Source organism: Anoplopoma fimbria, chromosome 17 (assembly GCF_027596085.1).
Source record: "Anoplopoma fimbria isolate UVic2021 breed Golden Eagle Sablefish chromosome 17, Afim_UVic_2022, whole genome shotgun sequence".
In the NCBI taxonomy this organism is placed as follows: Eukaryota; Metazoa; Chordata; class Actinopteri; order Perciformes; family Anoplopomatidae; genus Anoplopoma; species Anoplopoma fimbria.
The window spans coordinates 10,962,351-10,988,613 of record NC_072465.1 but is presented as its reverse complement, the minus strand read 5'-3'; the positions used below and the strand labels follow the sequence as shown (position 1 = coordinate 10,988,613).

General features: G+C 40.1%; 1 protein-coding gene across 1 annotated transcript in view; it reads left to right on the top strand.

Annotated features, from left to right (window-relative positions):
• The window catches only part of LOC129105410 (copine-9-like), a 140,599-nt gene that overhangs the window by 49,615 nt on the left and 64,721 nt on the right, over positions 1–26,263 (top strand). The window contains exons 5-7 of the mRNA XM_054616416.1: positions 13,744–13,783; positions 14,623–14,625; positions 15,484–15,560. Of these exons, the coding sequence (XP_054472391.1) occupies positions 13,744–13,783; positions 14,623–14,625; positions 15,484–15,560 (120 nt within the window). The remainder of the gene's footprint in view (positions 1–13,743; positions 13,784–14,622; positions 14,626–15,483; positions 15,561–26,263) is intronic.

The following is a 26,263-nucleotide window of genomic DNA, read 5'->3' as shown; positions in this document are numbered from 1 at the left end:
CTGAAAATGTAATCAGAAACCAATGGTTCTTTTTCTGCCTGCATACGAGTCAATCTAATCAATAAGTCAGTGGAGGTTTTTCATGGCATTGAGCGTCAAGCTTGAAGCTTCCTCCTCTGGGACTTGTCTTAATCTGCTGACAAAGTAAATCATTAATGCTGAATTATTAGGTAGAACAGACACAATGGCCACGCACACACGCACACACACACACGCACACGCACACCTTTGGTTGCTATTGTAGGTGCTTTCTGAATTTTAATGTAAATCTTTTGTTATCGTTGTGGTGCAGAACTCCCACCGAATGCATGCTTTGACTTTAAATTCTGTGTGTTCACCTCAGAGAGGAGGAAGGAATTCATTCATCAAATCAATTGTTTGCTGGTGCTTAATGCACATTTGGAAGAAAAACATTTGACTGAAGTGATGAACATTGTCCCTGAATTACTAATGGAGTTCCACAAAGTACTCAACCAGGAGTGAAAGTGGTGTGAAACAGATTGTACCAAATGTTGATGATTGATAGTTGGTTATTCATTTAAAGCTTATAAAATACCCAAACTCTTTTTTCCTTGATGAAAGCTGTTACAGTTAATTTTCCGCAGAACAACTTAAGTAAATATGAGCCCAAGTCACTGTATCATTGAGAAAGACTGCCTTAAAAGCCCCCAACCTTAAAATCCAATTAATAAAATGGCCCACCCACGATCTTTTGACAAAAGAATTTAGTCTGATTTATTCAGTGTCTTTTTTTAGTATGTGCACATGTTACAAGTTTACAACAGCATTGCTTAAAAGGAAAACGCAGGTAGTGTAAAGCCCAGGAGCGATGTAGCTACATGCTCAGTTCCTCTTCCAGATTCCATCCAAACATTTATTTTTAGACATAAACAAACACATAAACAACACAAGGAATTGCTTCAAAACTAAATATTTTACAGGTGAGTAACATTAAGTTCCTCTTATTCCACTGAATGACATCTATAAATGAACCAAACATAATATTACAACAGTTCAACGACTTGGGATCGGTAGGACAACTAATCGTGCAATTCAGCATCATCGGGGGGGTTGAGCCAGGAGACGATGCTTAAAGACAAATTTGAATTGATCTTTCCTTGTTTCCTGTATTACATTTAGAGGCAAAGATTTCCATCAAATCATGCTTCTACATGTATACATTTATATATACATATTAACCTTCTTACTGCAACATTTGAGTTATTTAAATGTATCTCTACCAGCTTGACTAGTATGCTAATAATCTTTACCCTAAAACTATAAGTTGTTTCCAGTTCCGACAGCATGGACGGGCTATGGGGGCCCACTGGGTCCCCTGTGCAGCCCTGGACGGGCCTCCACCCCCCAAGGACTGACGAGTTAAATGTAGCCAGTGCCAGTGTTTCTCGCTGGACTTAGCAACTTTTCAGGCCCTTTTAGCGACTCGCGGCTCAGAGTAAACTCTCTCCTCTGACGGCAGCATCACTCCCTCCCTCTCCTTTCTCGCTGCGCGTACGCAGGACTGAGTTACTATGGTAACGGGCATCGGTGTGGCCAGGTCATTTTGCCAGGGCTTCACCCCGACCGTTTTGAGCCAATGTGAAGCTTGAATGTGAACAAGCTTGGGTTGCCTGTGTTCTTGCAGTCCAGGTGGGCTGCATCTCCACTGACCTGCAAAATATATTTCCAGTACATATGTTGTTTCCACATTAGTGAAGATTCATCCTATCTAGGCTGCAGCTCACGAAATGGACTACAGTCTTTGCGCGCCGTGCAGATGCCACTTACAGATAGGGAGTACTGTGCCTGTGATTGTTTGATCAGCCTGATCAATAAGAATATAATAATTTGACGGTTACCTTTGTTATTAGGACTACATTTAGCCCTGCAGATATTTGAATCAAAATAAACACAAAAGTAGTCACACAATTTTAGAGTGTACCCGACATGGTGAGGGTCTATTGTGTGCAAACTGCAACACTTGTCGTTCATAGATCAGCATTGTAGGGATATATTGCTGCAGGAAGAATGTCTGAATCTAGAAACCTCTAACACACCACCAAGGTAAAGCGCTGTTTACCGTGCTGGGCCTGTCATATCAAATATTTAAGGATAAAGTCAGTATTTTTCAACCTAGACCCTGTTTTTCCCCATGTTTTTGTGTTTAAAAACATTGGTCCAGTATTGACGGAGAACCCTGCAGACGGAAGCTGCCAAAGGGTAATGTAATGTAATTGCTCGTTTGCAACTCCTCACCGTTAATGTCCATCTAGGGGCCGTGAACATGCCACGCTTTTTACGCCCTCAAATCCATTGTTCTCAATGCAGACACATGGAAGGTGCACTAAAAAGCAAAATAGACGTTGTCGTGTGTGCAAGCGTTCCCAAATACATCATTTTCCAGCGTGCAGCGGCTGCACCCTGAGATGAAAATAGTTCCACTTTTTGAACGCTCTAGCGCGCGTTGCACGTCATGTAATGGGCTAACAACCAATCATTAGTCTATAGGAAATATATGGAGGAGAAGTTAATCCTTTTATTGCAGGACTACCAGCTACCCACACATTCTGGTTTATTCCAAGGACTATTTTACTTGCTTCACCCTGTCCGCCAAAGAACATGACAACATCTTTTCGAAAGTTCAAACAAATCGAGCATGAAACAACCGCGTATGGATTTACACCGCTGGAAATCCATTTATCATCGTTGAGTTAAATCAGTGAGGTTAACTGCTACATTCTCATGACCATATAACATGTTCTTTGTCAATAATATGGTGATGAAATATCCTTTTTTATCTTGCTGTCGATACTGCCTGGTGAATAAATGGGTGCTTGGTCTGTTTCCAGCGTGGCCCAGATATGGATTGCACCAGGAGAGTGCTGTGGTCTCCCTGATATGGGGTCATGAGAGGGGATTCCAATAAAAGGGAGCATCCCAGTAGAGGGAATCAATTATTAAACTCCCACCTCTCCACACAGATTATTTTTAGCCCACTGAATCCCAATAGATGGATAGATGTGGAGCACAGTGATGTATTATTTCATTAGGGAATGGGAGATGAATGGACTGAACTGATCTTGACAAGAAATACATCTTATGAAGTATTGTCTCTTTGATCTTTCTTTCAGAAATATATTGTTTGAATGCCACATTTATCTTGTAGTTACAAATCTACTTTTGCAATCAGGAAATCAATCTTTAACAGCAGATCACAAATATATAGATTCATAAAAATACAAAAATACTTCGGGATTTCCTTAAACAGCTAGTCACTGTAGTTTTTGGCAAATCCTTAAACAGGAGCATATTTGCATTTGTGTTTTTGATGACTATTTTCAGCGGCAGTGGTATAAATCACAGTGTGTGTGTTTCTGTTAATAAGGCTCATTATTGTGTTTTTAATCGCTTTGAAAAACAATGGAGCTTTATGGCACAGGGGAAGACGGTATTTATCAGGCTTGGATACACACACAATACTTGTTAGTAGTTAGATTAATCTAAGGTGTGGGTATTTTTTCTCTGGGATTTGTTAAGTTAGGTGCAGCAAGAGGTTGCTGCTATGTCTGTAGCCGGGCAACGTCGAGTTCTGTATTTTGAATCGGTTGCAGCACGCCGTCTGCATCGTTCTCCCTCAATTCTGGACCAATTTCCAAAAATAATAAAATAAAAAAATAAAATCCCATTAGTCACTTAGAAACAAATACATGGGAAAATATGGTCCAGGATGAAAAATTCTGAAGTCACCTTTTGAGTCTAGTCCGCATTTTTCTTTAAATGGTAAATGGACTTTTGTACTTGTTAAGCGTCTTTTTAGTCTTCCGACCACTCAAAGCGCTTTTACACTACATGTCATTGACCCTTTTGCAGTCCCACCCATTCATACACTGATGGCACAAGCTACTAAAATTTGGGGTTAAATGTCTTGCCCAAGGACACATCAACGCACTAGCAGCAACTTGAACCGCCGATCTTCTGATTAAAGGATGACCCGCTTTACCTCTGAGCCACAGTCGCCCCATAGTCTGCATAATTTCAGATTTTAGCTTTTCACTAAGCAACATATCTTAGTGACTTATATATTAAAAATACAAGTTTAGCAAGAACAACAGGATGTCCAACATTTGTCCACAGCTGTGATTCAGGTCGTTGACTTGTACTCTGCAAAACCTACTGCGTCAATGAGACACAATTAGCGTAGGGATGGAATTCAACATAATAATGTTTCAGCTTCAAAGGTCTTCAATAAAGTTGTAGAATCCCAAAGAGCTATCAGTAGGGACCAGGAGGACAGCAGATTATAATTGTATTTAGAGAGAGTTGTCTTTTGGTTTGATACAACAGTATCTGACGGGTTACTGAGTGCAACATTATGGAGAAAGGAACATTATGGGACCCAGCAGACCGGTCCACTATAGAGCCAAACAAATACTTAAAGAACAAAAACCTAGCCATGAGTGCTAATGGCTTATTTGCCATCACACTGAGAGCACAGGTGGTGCAATCATTGGTTATTGTAGAACAATGTAATTAAGACTGTTCCACAGTTTGCCCCTGCACCCTTAAGGAACGAATAAGACCTTAACTTAACACAGCGTGCAGTGGGGTGTAATTAGGTTTTTTTATATGTACACTGCTCTGTGCCGTTTGCAGGCCTGACTGTGAATAAGAGAGGCCCCATTTGTGATGCGAACTGAACGTGTGAATCACATCGTGCCCGCCCTCGCATTTTGATACACAGCTTGTTAAATTAATCCATAAGTCTTTACAGTTCTGAAACCTGCAGGGGTGCAGCCAAATGCAAACATACAATGTTAAGCCAAACACAGCGAGAAACGCACCATGAAGTGAAACAAATGAAGTAGTGTGAGTTTGGAATGCTGTCCATCGTCTCGGAACATTTAAAATGTCATTAAAAGCTAATGAGTCTCTGTAAAGAAGCATAAGGGGTTCTGCCATTAGTGTCCTTTCTCAAGTCAAGTCAACTTAATTTATACAACCCAATATCACAAATTTGCCCCAAGAGGCTTTTCAATCTGTACAGCATACTACACCCTCCGTCCTTTGGCCATCGCTTTGGATTAGGAACCCCCCCCCCAAAATGTACCCAAGAGGATGTCCAGCAGCTTCCAGGTGTTGCCAAACAGCTAAAAGAACAGGCTACATAAAACACAAGAAGCCAAACTAAAGCCCATCATTTACAGTCAGGAGAAAGATAGCATTTATTTTCTCTTCTAGTTCTTAAAGTCACATCAAAGTAGGTGGCACCTTTGATCCGCACCTACTAAAAGTTCCACTACTGAACATTATACTTATAATAATAACCAAGTTGCGTCAACAGGTAATTGAACATACTTTTGAATGGGGATTTTCAGAGCTTGAAACATATCTAGCCATATTTTTTCATTTTCAGGAGGACATACAGCGGGTAAAATAAGTATTGAACACGTCACCATTTTTCTCAGTAAATATATTTCTAAAGGTGCTATTGACATAAAATTGTCACCAGATATCGGTAACAAACCAAGTAATCCATACATACAAAGAAAACCAATCAAATAAGTTATGTGTAATAAAATGGAATGAACACATGAAGAAAGGGAGGTGCAAAAAGGCATGGAAAGCCAAGACACCAGCTGAAATCTATCAGTAATTAGAAAGCAATCCTGCCCCTTGTCAGTGCAAATTAATATCAGCTGGTTCAGTCCCAACTGATGGCCTATAAAAAGGTGTCTCATTACCAAGGTGTCACACAAGAAACATCTCATGATGGGTAAAAGCAAAGAGCTCTCTCAAGACCTTCGCAACCTTATTGTTGCAAAACATACTGATGGCATTGGTTACAGAAGGATTTCTAAACTTCTGAATGTTCCAGTGAGCACTGTTGGGGCCATAATCCGGAAGTGGAAAGAACATAATTTCACCATAAACCGGCCACGACCAGGTGCTCCTCGCAAGATTTCTGACAGAGGAGTGAAAAGAATTATGAGAAGACTTGTCCAAGAGCCAAGGACCACTTGTGGAGAGCTTCAGAAAGACCTGGAATTAGCAGGTACAATTGTTTCAAAGAAAACAATAAGTAATGCACTCAACCGCCGTGGCCTGTATGCACGCTCACCACGCAAGACTCCATTGCTGAAGAAAAAGCATGTTGAAGCTCGATAAAGTTTGCTGCACATCTGGTCAGATGTTTGGAGGTCAAATGGCACTGCACATAACCCCCAAAACACCATACCAACAGTGAAGTTTGGAGGTGGGAACATCATGGTGTGGGGCTGTTTTTCAGCATACGGCACTGGCAAACGATGAACGATGAATTGAAAAATTTACCGAGACATTCTTGATAAAAATCTGCCACCATCTACCAGGATGATGAAAATGAAACGACGTTGGACATTTCAGCCAGACAATGATCCCAAACACACAGCCAAGGAAACTCAATTGGTTTCAGAGAAAGAAAATAAAGCTGCTAGAATGGCCCAGCCAATCACCTGACTTGAATCCAATAGAAAATCTATGGAAAGAACTAAAGATCAGAGTTCATAGAAGAGGCCCACGAACCTTCAAAATTTGAAGACTGTTTGTGTGGAAGAATGGGCCAAAATCACACCTGAGCAACGCATGCGACTAGTTTCTCCATACAGGAGGCGTCTCGAAGCTGTCATTACCAACAAAGGCTTTTGTACGAAGTATTAAATAAATTTCAATGTTCAATACTTTTTCCCTGTGTCATTCCATTCTATTATACATAACTTAATTTCTGAACTTATTTGTTTTGTTTCTTTGTATCTATGGATTACTTGGGTTGTTACCGACATCTGGTGACAATTTCATGTCAATAGCACCCTTAGAAATATATTTACTGAGAAAAATGGTGAAGTGTTCAATACTTATTTGACCCGCTGTATAGGCTGTGCACAAAACAGATGTATTCTTATTTAAATGTCCTTTGTCGCACACTCATGTCAGTTTCATTGTGAAATAATCAACACCTAGTCCTCACATGAAATGAAGTGACTGAAGTATTTTTCATAATATTTGACATGCAAATAATGTTGGACTTGACCATTTACAGTTTTACAAACGTTGTTTCCGGTTCTCTGGTTGGTGATACTAAAATAGTGTTAATTATGGAAAAAGGAAAGCTTGTTTCTTACATACACTTTTCTCAGTGGCAGACCCTGCGTCTGGCCCATCTGATGATGATGAACATGATCATCTGGATCATATTTTCATATTTTCTCATGTTTTTGTGTCTAAATGACTAATGGGGGCAACAATGTTTTAAAGTGGTTTTGAAGGAGAACGCTGAAGAAGAGCTGCGGCTAAACATGCTGCAATGTTATCGCTCAAAATAAAATGTTTATTTTTTATTTTTACTAGCCTTGATCCTCTCGTGTTAAAAGAGAAGTCTTGTTCTGGGAAATCTTACTCTGAAATCCTCATTGTCTAAATCAGCTAAATTTTCAGTAATGACATTAGAAATCTTCTAGAGAACACTAAACTACGCTTTCTGTTCACCAACAAAACAAACTGACAGCACAAACACTTTTCTCCCCAACTGTTTCCACCGTTGTCTTTCAGCAGCAAGTCACACAATAACAAACAGAAAGCGAAAGATAACGTAAAAGGTTTTTTATTTCTCTTTCTATAATGTTGTCAGATAAGAATAATTAATCTGAGCCTGTCAGTGACAAAAACAAACACTTTTAGTGGACGTACATTGACGGTGAGGAGTTGCTCTGAGTGATAACATTACAGCCAGGTAAGTAGCTGCTGTATGAAGAATTCTCCCTTAATACTGGACCAGTTAGAAAAATAGTTGTCCCCTTTAGTCACTTCGAAACAAAAACAGGGTAAATAGCGTCAAAGTTGAAAAATACTGAGGTTTCGTTTAAGATGAAACTAGTATTGTCCATGCTGCTGCAAATGATGTGAAAAGTGAGGTGTAGTGGCAACACATTTTCACAGATCTATGAAATTCATGCATATTAACATTGAGTCCTTGTGCAACAGTGCATCAATCCCAAATTAATTTAATGCTATAATATTATTAATCCATTCACTGAATGGCCCCAATGAACTGGTATGTTAACAATTACATATTAATACACAGGCAACTTAAAGAAAAAGTTATTTTTAATGACACAATATTCATAAAAAGTGAGTAGTTACCAAGAAACAACTCAGTACCCCGATAATGAATCATATGCTAATAAGTAGTTTTTGTACAGTCTTGAATGAAGAAGAACTATATTTTTGAAAATGAAGAGCTTTCATGATGCTATGTTTATGACTAAGGGTGCAATATCCAACTTTTTCAGACCGGATACAATACCTGATCTTTGGGTATTATTTAATTAATTAATACGCTGATAGGGATACATTTTTACGTGTAAGGAACGACTTAGATATTGCTTTCCTCACTTAGTTAAACAAAATGTAACAAAAAATACATAGATGTACATTTTTTATAAAAAAAATAATGGTATCCAAAACCAGATCGGCCTATTGCCACTGATACCCTTTCCAGCTATTTGAGTAAGTATAGGACCTACATAAATATCAGTGCATCAATATTTATGATAAATGCATAATTTTCTTTCTAGTTAATTATATTCTTTTCACTTATCACTTACTCACTACCTGACATAACCATCTCAACTATTGTCAACTTGCTAGCTCTTTATGTTTCAGAGCTTTCAGTAGCCTACTTTACTTGGAAAGGTCAGAGGTTAAAATGCATAAAAAGTTAATGGACTACAATGTTAATTTTTAAGGCCTTTAAAATTTCTGTCCCCAAAAAAACTGATTTTGTTTAGTCTTTCTTTGATGAAGTCTGACTCCTCACATGGTGGATCATGACAGATTTAAAAAAATGTAACCTATCATAGTGTTGGTTTCTTTGCTGGCTAATGTGATTCCACTGCACTAATCAGCATCACGGTGACTATATGAATCAGCTTAAATGACCTCACTGCACATTTGTAAGGCTCTTAGTGCTGAGTTTTACAAGTCTCAGTGAATGTGTTGGCGTTAAGCCATGAAGAGGAGGAAATCCAGTTCTTTTTAATAAACCAGAATCGCAGCAGTCTCTGGTACAAAGGATGATGGTAATGGTAAATGGACTGTACTTGTATAGCGCTTTTCTAGTCTTCCGACCACTCAAAGCGCTTTTACATTACTAATCATTCACCCTTTCATTCCCATTCATACACTGATGACAGGGGCTACCATGCAAGGTGCCACCTGCCCATCAGGATCTCTCTAATCATTCACACCCATTCATACACCGATGGCACAGCCTTCGGGAGCAACTCAGGGTTAAGTGTCTTGCCCAAGGACACATCGACATGGACTGCCGGAGCCAGGGATCGAACCGCCGATCCTCTGATTGGAGGACGACCCTGCTCTCCACTGAGCCACAGCCGCCCCCACAGATACACCCTAAATCCCCAACGCAGATTCCGATTTGTTTCAGCTCAAACGTGTCTCGTTCACAAAAAGAAGATAGTTTTACATCTCGTGATCTGAATCATACCATGCGGGTTGCGCAAAGAAATGCGCACAAGACAAACAAAGGAAATGAGGGTATGGCGACATATGAAGGAGACTAACTCTGTATCAGAACCTTAAGCGTTATCATTGTTCACCTTCATTCGTGCTGAGAAGACCTCCAGCTCCCCTGCCACCCGCGATGTAAATCAAGGTCATTACATTTCCCTGCAACTCTATTGCTCCTCCGCACTCAAATCTCATTTGGCCATCGCTCACAGGCTTATCCTACTGTGTGGTAATTTCATTTGATCCCACCATAGTGCTCAATTTGACAATGCCGGAGAAGAAGATTTTTACAAAGCAAGTGTAGGGGGGGTTAGAGTGATTTCTGTTCAAACGGAGGAGGGAATAGATTGAAGACTAGTGGTGACACACAGAGGGTAGAGATATAATGAAAGTATGTGTGGGGTGTGTGGAGTGACTGTTTTAAATGGCAGAGAGCACTGCATTTCGCACTTTTGAGCCCCGGTTGGTGGTATATGTAGCTGGTGGCTCTTTACATCCCCTCTCAATTCCAGTGTTTCCATTAGTCCCCGGCTTTTACTCTCCTCTTATAACCCGACACTTGGCACACGCCGAAAAAGAGAAAGCAGCAGGCAGTCTAAGTGATTTTAGTGGGTGCTGTGGTTTATTCTTTCTCCAAAATAACTCCATTATTTATGCCCTCTCCATTGGCGCAACTACAAAAAGACCCCTGCAACTATTCTTGGTGCAGGGTGTGTCGCTCAGTTCCTCACACAGTTGTCAGTCCCGTCACACCTCAACGTTGCGTTGGTCTCTTTTCTGACCATGCAGAACCCTCACCTGTCCATCACAGAGCTAGGAGACCGAGGGGTGAGGAGTGTGGAAGAGAAACCTTGTCGACTTATAAACCACACAGATACTTTTGGAAGGAAACATAATTGCTGCCTTGATTATACTCATTGATAACATTTATAGCAACCCAGGACGTTTCTTTTTTACTGCAGGAAAGTCATAGTGAGGAAGTCGGGGTGAAAGGTTGGGTGGAGTACAAAGCACACGTACAGATCGGGGTTTACCCTGTACTAATGAGGTCTCACTGAGACAGCAATAACAACGTGTGAAAAACTGCTCATGTCAGCCTCCTACTGTAGTTTGGACTCCAAGTTGGAAACATCAAGAATTTATAACCAGAACAATATCTTCCACTTGACGAAAAGAACTATAAAGGTGTCATGAAACCAGTCCCAAAAAATATGAATCATCATATTTTGATTTGAGGAGAGAGACCTTGAGATGCAATGTCTCTTTCTAAGGGGGTTCTCAGGGACAAAAACATGTAAATTAACATTGACATTCAAACAAAAGATAAATCTAAAACAGGTCTCGACAGTGAGGGTTGCTATTGGCATCCTTTTGCTGCATGTGCATTGTAGGAATGGGAATCAATAACCTGCTCTTAACTGTTCCAAATTGCCTGACACAAAGAAAATTTATCAGAAATCAATAAAGGAATGATAATGGCACTGGTATCAATAAAATCTTGTCAATTCCCGTCCCTCGTGCGTTGGCCATAGTCATCTGTTTTAGAGACAATGGTGAAGCAAATTAAGTTGTTAAACTGTGTGGTGAGAAGTTCATTTATTAACCCGCCAATATCACAAACACATGCAATTTGATTCAGTTGACAAAGAACCAGATGAATGTGAACAAAAAACAAAAAGGGAATTTGTGAAATCTTAGGAGGAGAAGTATCCCGCCAACTTTGAACTAGATGGAAAATTGTTCTAGAACCTGACAAGCAACAAATCAACTTCACTAGTTCAAAGTAGCACAACAGAACCAGAAGGCTAGACAAACACTCGAGTTCAAAGCAACTTTCACCTGTTGACCTACCCCTACAAATACATAGCAGAATAAGACAGTACTTAAGCCCAGCAGTGCTTCAAACTCTTTGCGTTGAACACCATGTTATTTAAAGCTACATCAGCAGAGGCTGATGGGTATCTCATTTGTTTTGCAAGTATTTGGTCATCAACCAGTAGTATTAGACAAATTTAACATTTGACCTTAGGGTCCCCCTTGATGTAAAGTCAATTCATCATGTGGGGGAACATGAATAATTCATAACATCCATCCAATAGCTGTCAAAAATAGCTCCGGGCTCGGGTCCACCTTTAGGTCTTTCCAGCTCCAAGCTTGGAGAAGGAAGTGATATCTAAAATTGTGTACACCAGAAACAATCATGATACAGTAGCATGTATTTATTAGTTAAAATGAGCCACAGAACCTTCACTAATAACACTAAGGTAAACACACCTCAATATTTTGATATAACTGTAAATACAAAAGTAAGGTAATAAACCGTTTAGAACCAAATAACTTTTATTAACCTTGAGCTTGAGAATAACCATGAGTATTCGCTATGCTAGTATTGTAGCCAAACTAAGGTGAACGTTAGCTGAAATATATAATCAAGCTTTTTCCTTTCTTTCTTTTTGCAAACCACATTAGCATAGCAACAATAGCTAACTAAAGCAAATTCAAGGATAGTAGAATAGTTTTTTTTGCTTAATGTTATGCTATCTTACTTTATAAGTTACAGTTATAGTGAAAAATATAGGTTGTATTGTTCACCTTGGTATAATTAGTGGAGATCCAGTGTCATTGACGTGATACAATGTATTGAATATACGCTCAGTCGGCTCCTTTATTTATTAATGATAAGCAATTGAAACAAAGTCAGGGGATCACTGAGTCAATAGGCCTCACTCTCTGGGAACCATGTACCATAAAATGACAAATCTTGTTTGAATCCATCTAATAATCAACAAGATATTAATTTCATTTTAGGCCAAAATGGTGGACAAACGCTGAATCTATCGATGTAGGTAAACAACCTGCAATCATGCATGAATGCTCGCAAGTCGGAATAATGGATGTGTTTTTTTTATGTCCTGAATTCCTCGTTTTATCTTCTAAATATGGTTGTTTTACTTGAATAATGAAAAAGTCCCGTCTCGTGCTTCAATTCCACTCCGTCAAAACCTTAACCAAGTGCTTTAAGTTGCCTGAAATATCACAATGAAAATGTTAATGCTTTAGATGTTAGGTAGGGATAAGAGGGAAAAATAGGTAAAAACAAATATTGGGAAGGCAGTTGTCAGAGACAGAGGAGGGAAGGAAGAACAAGACAGAGGAGCTTGGGATGTAAACAAACTGTCTCCCCACAGTCCCTCTTACAAACTATTGTTTTCCTTTTAAAGTGCAAAGATTGGTATAGAGTGTATGAAAAAGCCTCAGTATCTGGGGAAGTTTGGTGCCAACTAGACATGGAAGACTCTGCTGTCGAAAGGGGAGCAGTCGGTCCCCAGGGCCTCAGCACAAACACTACAGCATAGAGGCTTCATCGCTCATCTTCCTCAAGCCCGCCTGCTCTCTCTTAGAACCGAGCGCTTCTGAGATGTACTGTGAATCCTCATAGTAAAGTCGAGGCAGATAGCTCTGTACAGTACTCTGTGGTTTTCCTCCTCTGAGTCAATCTACAGCATCTACAGCAGCTCCATCTACTTTGGGCAGCCTTGGAGCTCCTGTAGGAGCGAGGATGTTAATAACTGTACGGTTAATTATGTGGCTCTGTAACCAAAGTGGAGAAAGATCAGAAAACAGGTGGAAAGATATCAGCAGAGCTCGGTGTCATCCTCCATCCTCTCTGTGGACTTCAGAAAGATGCTGACAGCAAAAGAGCCACACAGAGATCTAGAGAGAGATGAGGAGCTAAGGAGAACACGATGTCTGTGTAAAGTTATTCGACACACGAGTGGATTGCCTCTGTCAAACATGAACAGAATCCTTTTACAAAGATGACGAGACTGAGGAGGAAGTCCTTCGGGAGACAGTAGCCGTAAGAAAGAGAGAGAAGCAACATGTAGAGGAAGTGGCTTCAATCTGGATTCAAGAGTTCATTATATAGCAGTGCTGCTCCCGATCCATGCATTTATTATTTAAAAACCCTTGAGTCATCCCTCCTATGTACACCAGATCTAATTATTTAATTGGCATACATGGTTTTTATCTTTGTGTTCCCAGGAGAGCTGTCCATTATCACTGTGTTGCTTGTCAAATAAAATACAAAGGGGAGATTTTTTTTTACTCTGTTTTTTCATTCAAAAAATTCCCCAAGTTAAAATGTCTAAAATCAGCTGTTTTTTGGTTTAATTGCAGGTACAATGTGGACACTAGGAGCTCCAACCTTTCGAAACATGTAAGCAGCCTTTGAGAAATCCTGTTTAGATGGTCCACAGTGATATGCAATCTGGTATGGAAGACTGAAACTGCAAAGAGAGGGTTGAAAAAAAAAAAGAATAGTAAAAAAGGTCCTGAATAAATAATACTGTCAGCTGAATAATTGAAATGTAGTGTACAAAATAAATAGCATCACAGGTTTTCTTAACATCCAATACTTTTGGTAAAAAGTACTTATTTTCAGTTGATAAAATAAATTACAACTATATTTATTTATCTTTATTACTAATTTGTTACTAGCTTGGTTCAACTCCAATATTTTGGTCTTATACTTAGTAATGTATCTGTTCCCTTCCCAACAAAATATATTTTCCTCACCACATTTCCAGTTTTTCTAATGTCTATATGATAATGAGGTGGGCGTGTCCATGTATCTAAAGGGCAGGAATTCGTTTAGGATGTGTGTGTTTCTACATTCCATTTGTTTTATTAGTTAACAATTTTATTTAACTAATATTTATTTATGTAATTAGTTATTTTTTGGCTCATCTGAAAACCAAGTTTTGTTTAATACTCATAATCAACTGAAATTAATTGAATTAAATTGGAATTTAAAAGAAAACAATGTACCTACAATGTAAGAGCCATGAACTAAATCAAGACCGAAACTTGGGTTTGATTTCGATACAACATGCAGTGCATGATTAATGCAAGGATTGATACATTGTTTCCCTTTGTCAGTACATTTGTTTGATAATTTATTTTTGCTTTCAACTTGAAGTTTTTCATTGTGTATTTTAAGCTTTTCCTCTAACTTGTGTCTGCCTTTTCTTACTGCCTACCCACCTGGATGAGTAGAAGGTAGGTTGAAAAAAATAATTTCCCATATGACTAAACTGCATTCTCAATTAAGTTTCGAGGGAATTGTATCGTATTCTTGTAAATTGGAACAAAACTGCAACAAAATGACTTGTTGTTAAGGTAACAAAACTACCCGTTGGATTAGTAAAACATCATTGTTCAGCTTAAAATAAGTACATTTGTACAACGGTCTCCTGGATGAAAGTCCAATCTCCACCTTAACCTGACTTCCGCAGGTAATAAAAAGGAACACATTTTTGATACATAAAAAAAATTAAATAACATAATGCAGGAGTCATGGCATTTCCCTTAAAAATTAAATGCTGGCTGCACTTTTTTGGTGTTTTTGCGACTGCTTAACTGGTTTGTATAAGAATGAAGGGAGTTGCACTGTTCCACGATTAAGTAAATGTACAACAATTGTTCAATGCTTTCAGTAATGGTAATGATAGACTGATGTGAGTTGCATGTGTATATCTGCAACTTGGATTCAGTGGCAGTTTTAGATGAAAACAAATGGTGGGGGCAACAACTACTTTGCACAGATGCAATACCAGAATATTTAACAACATTACCATGCTGTCCTGCTGCCTTCATGTTTGATGATTGAGATCCTCAAAGCCTGATCTTGATAAGGCACCATCCTCTCCTCATCACAAATACAGGAAGCATGCGAGCATCTTCCCTGACAAGCTAACAGTCAGCCATTTTTCCTCCTGGAGAACCACTCCACGTTACATCTGATTCTTTAGTTTATTACAATATCCCGTGGCTCTGCCAACTTACCCCATGTGACCCATTGCCTCTAGCTGGACTGTATTGTGCAGTATTTACTGTGTGCTCCTCTCCTATGTGAAGGACTTCTTGGGTCAGATGTTCTGTACGTTGGGGGAGATCATCGGCTCCACTGGCAGCAGGCTGGAAAGGACACTCTCGTAAGTACAGCATTCACAAGATATGTGTTCCCTGGGGGCTTCTCTGATATCAGGCAGTCTTCTGGAACACATCCCAGTTGAGGTCACTCTGCTAAATATTTATTCATTGTCTACATTGGTCGAATTTAATTTAAAAATCTAATTTGTTGAATAGAACAATAATGTGATTGTACCTTAAAGGCCACGGCAAAACTGCATTGCAGGCCAACATGGCAATCACTTTGACATGTTATGGTACAACACAATTTTTTCCCTTTTTCCACGTGTCAAAATTTGATTACATTCGCTAACCAGACGAGCACATCCTGTTACATTACGATTTGCTATCGTTTTGTACATTGACAGTTGAAGGTATGACTGACGTTTTGTTTTTACCTACGCCAATATTAAGGTGAGTTTATCGATCTTACTAACAGAACTAAGATGTAGAACAAATCTTAAGAATCATTTAGAGATGTTTCTGGTGGATTGGCATGTCCGCCTGGTGAGGTCCATAATTCATTTTATATCTTTCATTACAAACCAGTTTGTCTTTGTCTCTTTTCCATGAAGCTGACACCCCACATATTAGTTTTTTAATTTGGCTGCTAACCAGAACTCCATAAGAGTAGTTAACGTTATGGATAGGTTTGTAGGGTTTTCAAACGTTTCTTTTTTTTTGTTTGAAGCTTTGGGTTTACGACTGATGCTTTGATCTCTGTTTTCATACAAATTGAGAAAAATATGATTTTATGGTATTGTGGTTATATAAATGTAATTTATGGTGCTGTTAGATTGCTGCTAGAAAGCCCCGTTAATACATATGCGTGCCTCACACGTGCAATCCGGAGATACATTTTTTTGATCGCAGCAAAAATGTTGTGTTTGAAAGGCTAAACGGCAGCAAATAGGGATTGAAGAAAAATATTCCATTAGATATAAATGAATGAATTTGTGTCAATACATTATGACTAAGGAGAGAAATATATGGAGATGAGCATTGCTTGCCGTGTTTTTTAAAGAGAGTGTGAGAGAGCGGGGAAGAGAAGGTGGACTATTGCACACAATGTTTCTATAAGTCATTATTAATAACAATGTGAATGTCAAAATTATTCGGTACAGCCCTAGTTATGCATATGATTTGGATTGTGATATTTAAGACAACATAATAGCCTAGTCGTAAACGCAACATGACGCTGTAATATTGTCGCACTAAGCACAGACATATATCTGATAAAATAATATTTCTGTTCAACTATTTCTGGATGCAAATTAACACACCCACACACACACAGACTGCATTTAACAACAGGTGAGGGAATCGTTTGAGGAGCCAACAGTTAACAGTTTTCTCCCTGTTAAAGGGTTTTTTAGGTGGATTTTTTCCTGTGCCGATGTGAGGGTTCCGGGACAGAGGATGTGGACAGATTGTAAAGCCCTCTGAGGCAAATTTGTCATTTGTGATTTTGGGCTATACAAAATAAATTGAATTGAAATGAACAGTCTCCAGCTAAACTTTATGCCCCTGTCCACTTTTTAAATGGTCCTATCAAATTCGAAAGAGGTCATTTAAATCCCTGTCACCACTCAAAGTTTTATATTTATGGCTGATGGTATAATACTCCTAATGTAAGTCCCAAAAGAAATGTTAAGTCATCAAGTAAAGCTTTGACTTAATGGACGCCAAAAGTAAATGTTATTTATATTGTGAGCCTTCACGTGCAATAAATGCACTCTTACGAGAAAACACTTTTAAAAGTGAGGATAAACTCATCTGCTCGGTGATCTGAAACATAATTTTGTTTTTCAGTTGATTAAGTTGGTTCTTTAAGGATTCTGAAAAAATGCAGCAAATCATGTATCTTGAATCATGGGATCAGGATTCCATCTCCGGTGTTAGTGCTGTCGGACTTCTGTATCATTTCTTCAGTTAGTGCTGTTCGACAAAAATGTTAATGGCTACATCTCAGTCTGTTAATGATTCGAATGACATGTTGATTGGGGATTCAGTATGAAAGTCATACGGTATGTATTGACTGTTTATTGACTTCACCACCACTTCTTACATCAGGAGGTCACAATCCTTTGGACTACAAGCTGAAGGGAAAAATCTAAAGGCAACCCCCAGCAGCTTCAGATGTAATTAAAATGTGCTTGAGCAAGGCATTTACCCTTCAACTGCAGGTCCTCCTCGGCCAGTACTGGAAAGCCAAAAGTATACTCTCTTGGTGCAGCAACATTTTTAACTGTTTTTCCCAAAATTATTTAACACTTTTGTCAATATAGCTTGGAAAGCCATACATCCTCTGAATGTTCTAGGTCTGTAGTTTGTGGGGGCGATCATCCTAGAGGTCAAAACACCTCATTTTATACAGTGACGTAAAGTTTAACAAAATGGTCTCACTATGTTTAATGGCTACTATGAGGACTGACATCATCACACATGGATACAACTGGGCTTATTGGATCCACAAGAGGATCAGCTTTACAATCAAACCCAATTAATGCAATTCCAAGAATTTTGAGGGACCCCAGTATGCAGATATATTCAAATACAACATCACCACCAAAAACTGCTTTGATTTTGCCCCAAACTGAGTGGGATTATCATAAAGTGGGCGTGTCTGGAAAGGGGAGACCCATGGGTACCATAGAACCCATTTTTATTTACTTTCCCTCACCAAAAGTATGCATAACTTTGAAGCATTATTCTTCCTACATTCCCAAAAGCTAGCATCCCACGGTTGGTACCAGTGGGTTCCTTAGGTCATTTAGTTTTATATGATACCAACGTCGAGCTTAACACTGCCCCTCAAGGCATTGTGTGTTGCTGCAATACCTAGTACTACTGTAAAAAAATGCAATCCAGTTCTGATGGAGCGTCATCCCTATGCTTCTGATCAATCGGTCACCATCAGCTTGGCTGTTGACAGCAGGTGCTGACAAAGTGACAGCTTCCCTTCCCACCTCGGAGAGAGCGGATCGGCGAGTGTTTGCCCGAGGCTGACAACGTGAAGCTGCTATTTCATCAGGCCTCTAGATTATGGGAATTTTTAGAGCCTGGAGTGCTCCCACACATTCAGCTCTATAATTAGACGGTCATTGTGTCTGCTGAGTGGCCTGCATGTGTGCGTGTTGGAGGCATGCGGTTGTTGTTTTTGAGGAACAGTTAAACACACCCAACTAACCCCCCAACATCCCAAAACCAACCTCTAATCCAATGCCATTCGTCATGCCAGGCTGAATTCTTGCTTAAAACTGATGAGAGATTCTCTTATGTCACATATTTGTGATTTATTGAAGACTTGGATGAGGACCAAAGTGGAATTATATCCCTTGTCATACTGCATGTGTCTGGAATATTAATAGAATTGATTGGTAAAAACCCACCGCTAAAATGAAAACATAAACAACGTCAACAGTGAAAGGAAAACTCCTCTTCAGAGTCATAAAACACACACACCTAATGATCAGCCACCTATAAATAATTTTCCAAGTCCGAGACCCTCTTCTGTTTGACAAAGACAATCGGTGATGCTACTCCTGCGCTGCCATTTATCTTTGTTGGAGCCCGCGGAGCATCTCCTAATTCAGACAGCTTGTCAATGGAAGGAAGAGGCTCTGATGCCCTTGGATGAAAGTGTTTGGTTCTAGCAACTTAGGTGTTAATGTGTTGGGGGAGGATAGTTGGCTGGGTCCCATCAAGTGAAGCTATAGGAGGGACGTGGGTTGCGTTACTAAGAGGCAAGAGGTTATTGATTACAGGAGACTTTGACCTGGAAGGAAGTAACCCTCACTTGGTAAACCAGCCAGATACATGAAAGCAGCTACAGTGTTCAAACAAACCTGTTCTCACTCTCAACTCCTCAAATACAGCCTGTTGGTTAGTGGTCCTGGGTGTCTGTTAAAGAGACCCAGGACCAGGATGCATCAAAGCATTCAACTAACTCCAATGTTAAATGGACTTTACTTGTAGTCACTAAACCAATCCAAGTATCAAAAATATTAAAGTAACTTTTGGTTACTTTTGGATTACCTCAATAGCAAATATGAAAATAAAGAGGAAATATTACTTTAAACTTAAGTGCTGATGTGAATCTGTTTTTTTTAAGGCTGCACTGTTATTTTAAAAAGACAGTGTGTAAATGTTAGTGGCATCTAGTGGTTTGTGGCAGGTTGCACACAACTAAATACCCTTCAGCTCAGCCCCTCCCTTTCCAAGCGTGTTGGAGAATTACGGTGGCCTACAGGTATGGATAGGTATCTCTAGGGTTTTAGTAAGACTAGGAGCTACTCTTATCAATACTCGGTTATCATACATGACTAAATAATTGCTTTTAAAAAGATGTATAAGATTTTAAAAACAAATAAATTCAGAACAGAATTAGAAGTTATTCATAATTAAGATATAGCTAAATATTGATTATAGAGCAGCATCAGATATGTTTACAACAGCAAAGTCACTGAACAAAGTCATTAATATCTTACTGGTAACAAATGTAAAACTGTCAATAAATAAACAACACTTAGGAGTGAAGTTTATAAAGAATTAAGAACACAGACATCCATTAGTATCAGTCATTCTTCCTGTCCTGCAGAGAAGTTTACTAAAAAAAACAAACATTTGTGCTGTGCTTGTGTAAGAATTGCCAGAGTCACAGTGGCCGACTGAATTAGGTTTCCCTTTTGTTTAGATGTTCACAGATAAATTGATAAAGTATTGACTTTTTACTCGCAAGTATGTTATTACATGTACAGTAACAAGCATACTTCACTTCACCTGGTTCACTTCACCACAGCGGCCACTCCGTTTGCCCCTGGTGCATGTGTGTTTGTGACTATGTGAGTGTGTAGTTGGAGGAGCTCAGTCCAAGAGAGAAAGCATAGCACATGAGTGCTGCATGGTGATAATGATACCACCAGAACATTAAAAAGTACTAATAAAAAGCACCAGTAACATCAGGGCTTATCAATATTACAATCGTTAATTATTTAGCAACGGGGCCCGTTTAGTACCGGGTTTCGGAACCCTTCCCTACCTTCAGATAATGTAAAACGCAAAAGACTCATACTTTGTCAGTTCTGGGCTGCTGAAGAAACATAGTTGTGCAAGATCGTAATCTATATGGAAGACAACCCGCTCCCTACTTAGATATAAATGGCTTCTTCTAAGCTAAGGAAAACATATAGATACTTAGTTTCGGGAAATTATACACTGATTAAAACAATATCAATATCTGCCAATAACCCCCCTAAATGTTACACACTGTCACTTCAAGCAGTGTGATGTTTATGGATGCCCTACACAGTTTTCTTTAACCAAGTAGTGCCTGTGAGTGAATAGAAGTATGTAGTATTCTTCCATATTGTTGTCGTTTGCCATAGCATAAGATAACTTACCACCAGCAGAGAAAACATGTTGGCAGACTTGAAAGTGGAAAGATATGCTGGGTTTTTTTTGGTAAATACCGGAATAAAATCCCCCCAAGTGGAACTACGACCCAGGGTCCGGCTGCAACATAATTAACTTTTGTCACAGTCACACCTGTTCACTCTTCCTGCACTATTTCTCTCAGCTCACAGCCCAGCCCCCACTCTCTCCGCATTATGCCAGACCTTCCAGCATTATTCCCCGGACTGATTTCCCGTTGCCGACCCCGCTTGTTTGGACTTCACCGCCTTGACTCTGCCCCGGTAACTGACTCAGCCTTCCGTCCCAGACCACGAGATTCCTACCTTGCCTCTGCCCCGGTTAACCGACTCAGCCTTCTGTTCCCCGACCACGAGATTAGCCTTTGCTCCTCTTGGTTTTTGTCTGCCTGCTCCGCTGACGGATCAGCGCTCGCTCGAGTGGAATATACCCCGTGAGTTATCTCCTGCCTGTCTACCTGCTGTTTGTTCCGCTTTGAATAAAGCTCCAGAACATTACTATGTCTCCTGGTCGTACTGCACTTGGGTCCACACACCACCCGTTACAACTTTATCCACATTGAATGTGGACTTTTTTGACATAATTGGAATGCATGAGTTGCACTGTAGTGTGATCCCCTTTTCCTGCTTTACATAATACATAATGAGGAAGTTTCCACCCAGGAAAGCATTTTTTAAAGCTACATTTATTAAAAACACTACGAGATCTATATCTCATGAGTTAAAGATCGTGGTTATTCAAACACATGAGAAAATAGAATACATGACTTTGAACTTTCAACAGGATAGATCTATGAAGAGCTCTGTGCTCTTGTAAACAATTTAATCAGGGACACATTGGTTGTATAAATATGAATTGTGATGACGCTGCAGAGAAAGGTTGCACTCACAAGACAGGGGTCGCGTGTTAAGACAACATCGCCACAGACAACATCGCCACAGACCCCTTGACGAACTGAGGACGGTCCGCCCTGGTTGACAGTTGCGCTGGGAGCTGGTGTTCCATCGCTCCCACGGTTAGGAGAGATGGCACAGCGAGTGCTAAGTCCACATCCCCCTCAATCTCCCTTCACTCTGGACCTTTCCAAGGTGACCCCGAGCCAATCGAGGAGAACAGCCAGGGAGGAAATGCGTCCGGCGAGAGCTAGTGAACCTCCTCCCATACCAAGCGTCCGTCCCTAACCCACTGACTTGAGTTACCTGGCAGACTGCGCTGACCCAACCCATTGAGATGTGTAAAAATATTTTTAAGTTTATTATGAAACTGTGGTTAACCGCATTGGACTTTGTTAATATGGTCAAAGTCATCACTGAAAGTCATGCCAATGAATTTTCAGACTGACCAAAGATTGACAGCGAAATCAATCTGATCCAGGTACAGTCATTATACCACTGGATGCTATATTTTGCTCAATAGCAGCTGCATCTCAAAAGTCCCGTCCTCAGGTTGTCAGATTTGAAAACTATAATCACGTTGCATGACAAAAACTCTAAAGATATGTTTTTGACAGGGATGGAATTGATGTTGATATTCTCGTCGAACTGAAAAATTGTGGATCCTAATAAGATATTCACATCATGATTTCACAGATCTGCATCTGCACGGATGACTGCCTCGACTTTGATTCGTATTTACACAAGCTCTCAATCATGGAGCACGCCAACACATCCGTTTCAACATCGACATCAGAATGCCTGCAGAAATGATAAAAGTACATTGATCCTCTCTTAATGGCAGACGGGTTTCCGAGGCAACTGAGAGCATCGAGTGTAAACTGCGCTCTGCACTGCTGAAAAATCCAGCTGGGTGAGCCGTCTCTGTTCTCCTGTGCTCAAGATGACATCAGGAGGCATAGCGAGGATCTATTTTCAGACGCTGGGCGGGGAGAGGAAGAGAGCCTCGAAGCATTTAGCGCGTGGAGGACAGGATTACGAGGGGAAACCCACCTCGAGCACCAAGTCACGACTCACGCTCTTCTGTTTAGGCAGCTGAAGCGCTCGCAGGCTGAAATGTGGGTCGGTAACAGCAATCACCCACCTGCTGACCTAAACTGAACCGCCTCCTGCGCTTTGGCGATTCACTCCACAGTTCTGCACAAAGAGTCTGCTGTGAAACCTGAAACTTGGCTGAGGCTCACTGGAATAGGATTATTAAAGGTGCTGTGAGCAGGACCTTTAGGATTTTCAATCAGACCATTATATCTACCTTCCTTGGGTTGACATGGTTGTTGACGAACAGCATTACTGACGAAATGACTTGAATTCTGAGACACTCCGAGGCCCCTCGTTATTTTGTTACAAAGAGAAACATACACCGACTGAAAAGTCAATCCCAGTGTGTCCTCTGGGGACAGTGGGACGTAGCACATGAGGTACAGAGAAGACATTTCCATGCTCAGCAGTAGATAGAGCAGAAGCGATTGAAGTACGGAGGAGGGTTTGTTGAAGCGTGTGAGTCAGAATCACTCCGTTTGTCATGTAAGTTTTTACTGTACCGCCCGCCGACATGTAAGCAAATCATGGTGCGATACTGGATAATTGAGGTTTATTGTGATATTGTCAGTAAAAAAAAAAAAAAAGAGCAAGCCAGTTTGGACCTTTCATCTGGATTTTATGTCATATTGAATCCATAAATTGTCAAGTGCTGCAAAAGGACAGAGATCACCTCAATTTTCAGTAAACAAGATCCTTGGGAGGCTGACAGCTCACATCATGTTTCCCGTTATACAGCATAATAGCACTGACGAGAAAACGATCTTCATCCCCTGATGACTTTCAAGCTGCAGCATTGCAGTCCTACTATACATACTTTTTTCTATTCCATACATCTTTCTTCCTTGTCAAAACCTTCGGCACACATTACCCACAACACAACTTGACCTGTTAGGTCTGACCCAACTTGACTTGTTAGGTCAGAGTAAGATCACTTCTTTCGAATTAAACGCCTCCACATTTTTTTTACAAATTTGTAGGCGTTTAACCCAACTTCCTCTTTGAAGACATTTATTAGACCTCACACAGCTCGTGTCTGAAGACACTTAAAGCTTAACTTCATTTGGTGAATATTTTGTTTTAATTGTCATGATTAAATTATCAACAACCAAAAAATCTTTGGAAATAAATATCTCTCACTAATTCTTATGAATACTTGAACATTCAGAAACTCGGCTAACTTGCTTCATCAGATGTTTGTGATTTGATTTGATTGTGACCTGGTCACCTCACCATCCATTGAATCACTGCAGAATCCTGATGGGTGCAGAAATACGCCGCACCACCTTTTTCTAAAGTAATGCCGCTATCTTGATACCAGCAACAAGAACACAAAGAAAAGCAAGAAAATGACAAAATCATTTTCATTTGAAATGAAAAACAGATAAAACTCTAGCTGGAAGATGAGTAATACCTGAAGGCTTATTGTAGGAAGTGGATTGAGAAAATAGCTTTTTCTGTTCATAGATGAGGTTTTTAAAGTGTGCGGAAATGGTATGTGTAAAACCAATTTTCAGCAGGATTTTGGTCTATATGATTTTAAATCATGTACGGATAAACATTTCAGATTTAAAAGAAAAAAAAATCTTTGATGGAAAGTTTAATTTCTCTGTTGCTATTTTTACTGTACCGCCCGCCGACATCAAGAGATGTCTCAGAGAGCCATGACCTGCAATGATTGAACGGTATCCATAGCAACCAGCGTCATTGGGTCCACAAGCAAAGCAGGTGTCTGTGAACATAGAAGAAGGGCACTCCTGATACTATTTTATACATAGGGTCAGTGAAATACTCGAGTTGCTTGTCATTCACAGTTTAATTATTCAGTGTTTAGCATGAAGTGACTCTTTGACAGTAGCTTCCCAATTTGACCTTCACAGGGTCGGCTTGGATTAAATATACAAATTATTGCCTTGGATTTTGTCTTCCTGCCGGCGACCTACATACATACAAGGAGAAGTCTTTTTTTTTTGCTTCTTGAATATTTTGTGTCCTCCCTCTTTCTCTTTAATGACACCACACACATCTGGGGCTTTGCTGCTCTCCAACAACTTCCCCTCTGCTGTCTCACACGTCAAATTGCTCCAATATGGCAAGGAAGGGATCCAAGCCGTCCCCTTGGTTGGTGTCAACGCAGCAGCGAGTCCTCTGCCCACAGATGTGAAGGAGTGAATAGAGGATGGGAGGCTGACGGGAGGTCTTCAGTCCCTTTGAGCCATAATTGATTGTTTTTTTCTCTCTGCCCTCCTGAGCTGTGGGGTCTGCCTCTGCAGATATCTGTTGACACACAGCACCCTTCAATTGGTTCCACTTTGCTCTTGAAATGCAATTTATGAAATAGTTTTGCCATTAATCTCAGCAAAACCAAACACTCCATATAGTATAGTAATCCGAGGTTTGACAAAATGACTATCAATGAGCAGCCCACATATCAGCTGGCACACACGCTTGGACTCTACGATGTAAACCTCTTTCTATTGGCAGTCCATCTAATTAAATATTAAAAAGCCATATGTAGACGGGTGCTTGATGTTTTTCCCCATCCATCGTGCCACTGATACAGCAAACTGGCATGAGCTCAGCTCTTTGATCAGTCCCTATCACTCCTGACTGTTAACAGACCCCTCACATTAATTTGTCACTTCGCTCCATGGTACTGCTGTTTCTGGCCCACCCCGTGTTTAACATCAGCTCATCTGACACCCGCCTGATGATTCCCTATCCTGGGAAAGCTTCTGATTGCAATCTAAAAGTTACATCAAAGCACATCGTTTCGCTTTGATATGTTGGATGAGTTTCAACAGAGCAGGAAGTTTTTTGTATTTTTATGTGACTGTCTTCTGTGCGTCCTTGTGCCGGTTTGACTCGTATTTATTCTGAGGAGGTTGCCATGGAAAGGAGACTTGAGTTCCTGTGTGGGAGAGTCAGTGTGGGGAGTATGTGGTAAATTCTCAGCCAGAGCTGTAGCTTGTGATACTGAAACATTGCGGGGCCATTGGAAGATGAGCTTGAAGCCATGTTGGGGGCATATTGTGTTTGAAATGATTTCAGCGTGACGATGAACCTTGACAGACCTTCTGGAAGTCTGTTTCCGGGTTTCTCACCTCTCTACCACAGTATCTAGCTTGTCAGTGTAAAGGTACACAATTCACGGTTCCGTATGTACCTACGGAAACAAGGAAAATGCAGAAAATAGCCTTTTATAATGATAAACATTTCACAGTTGCTTATTGGCCATAAATCTTATTTTAACAGTTAAGGCACTCAAATACTGGCAAATTGTATAAATAAATTGCAACTGG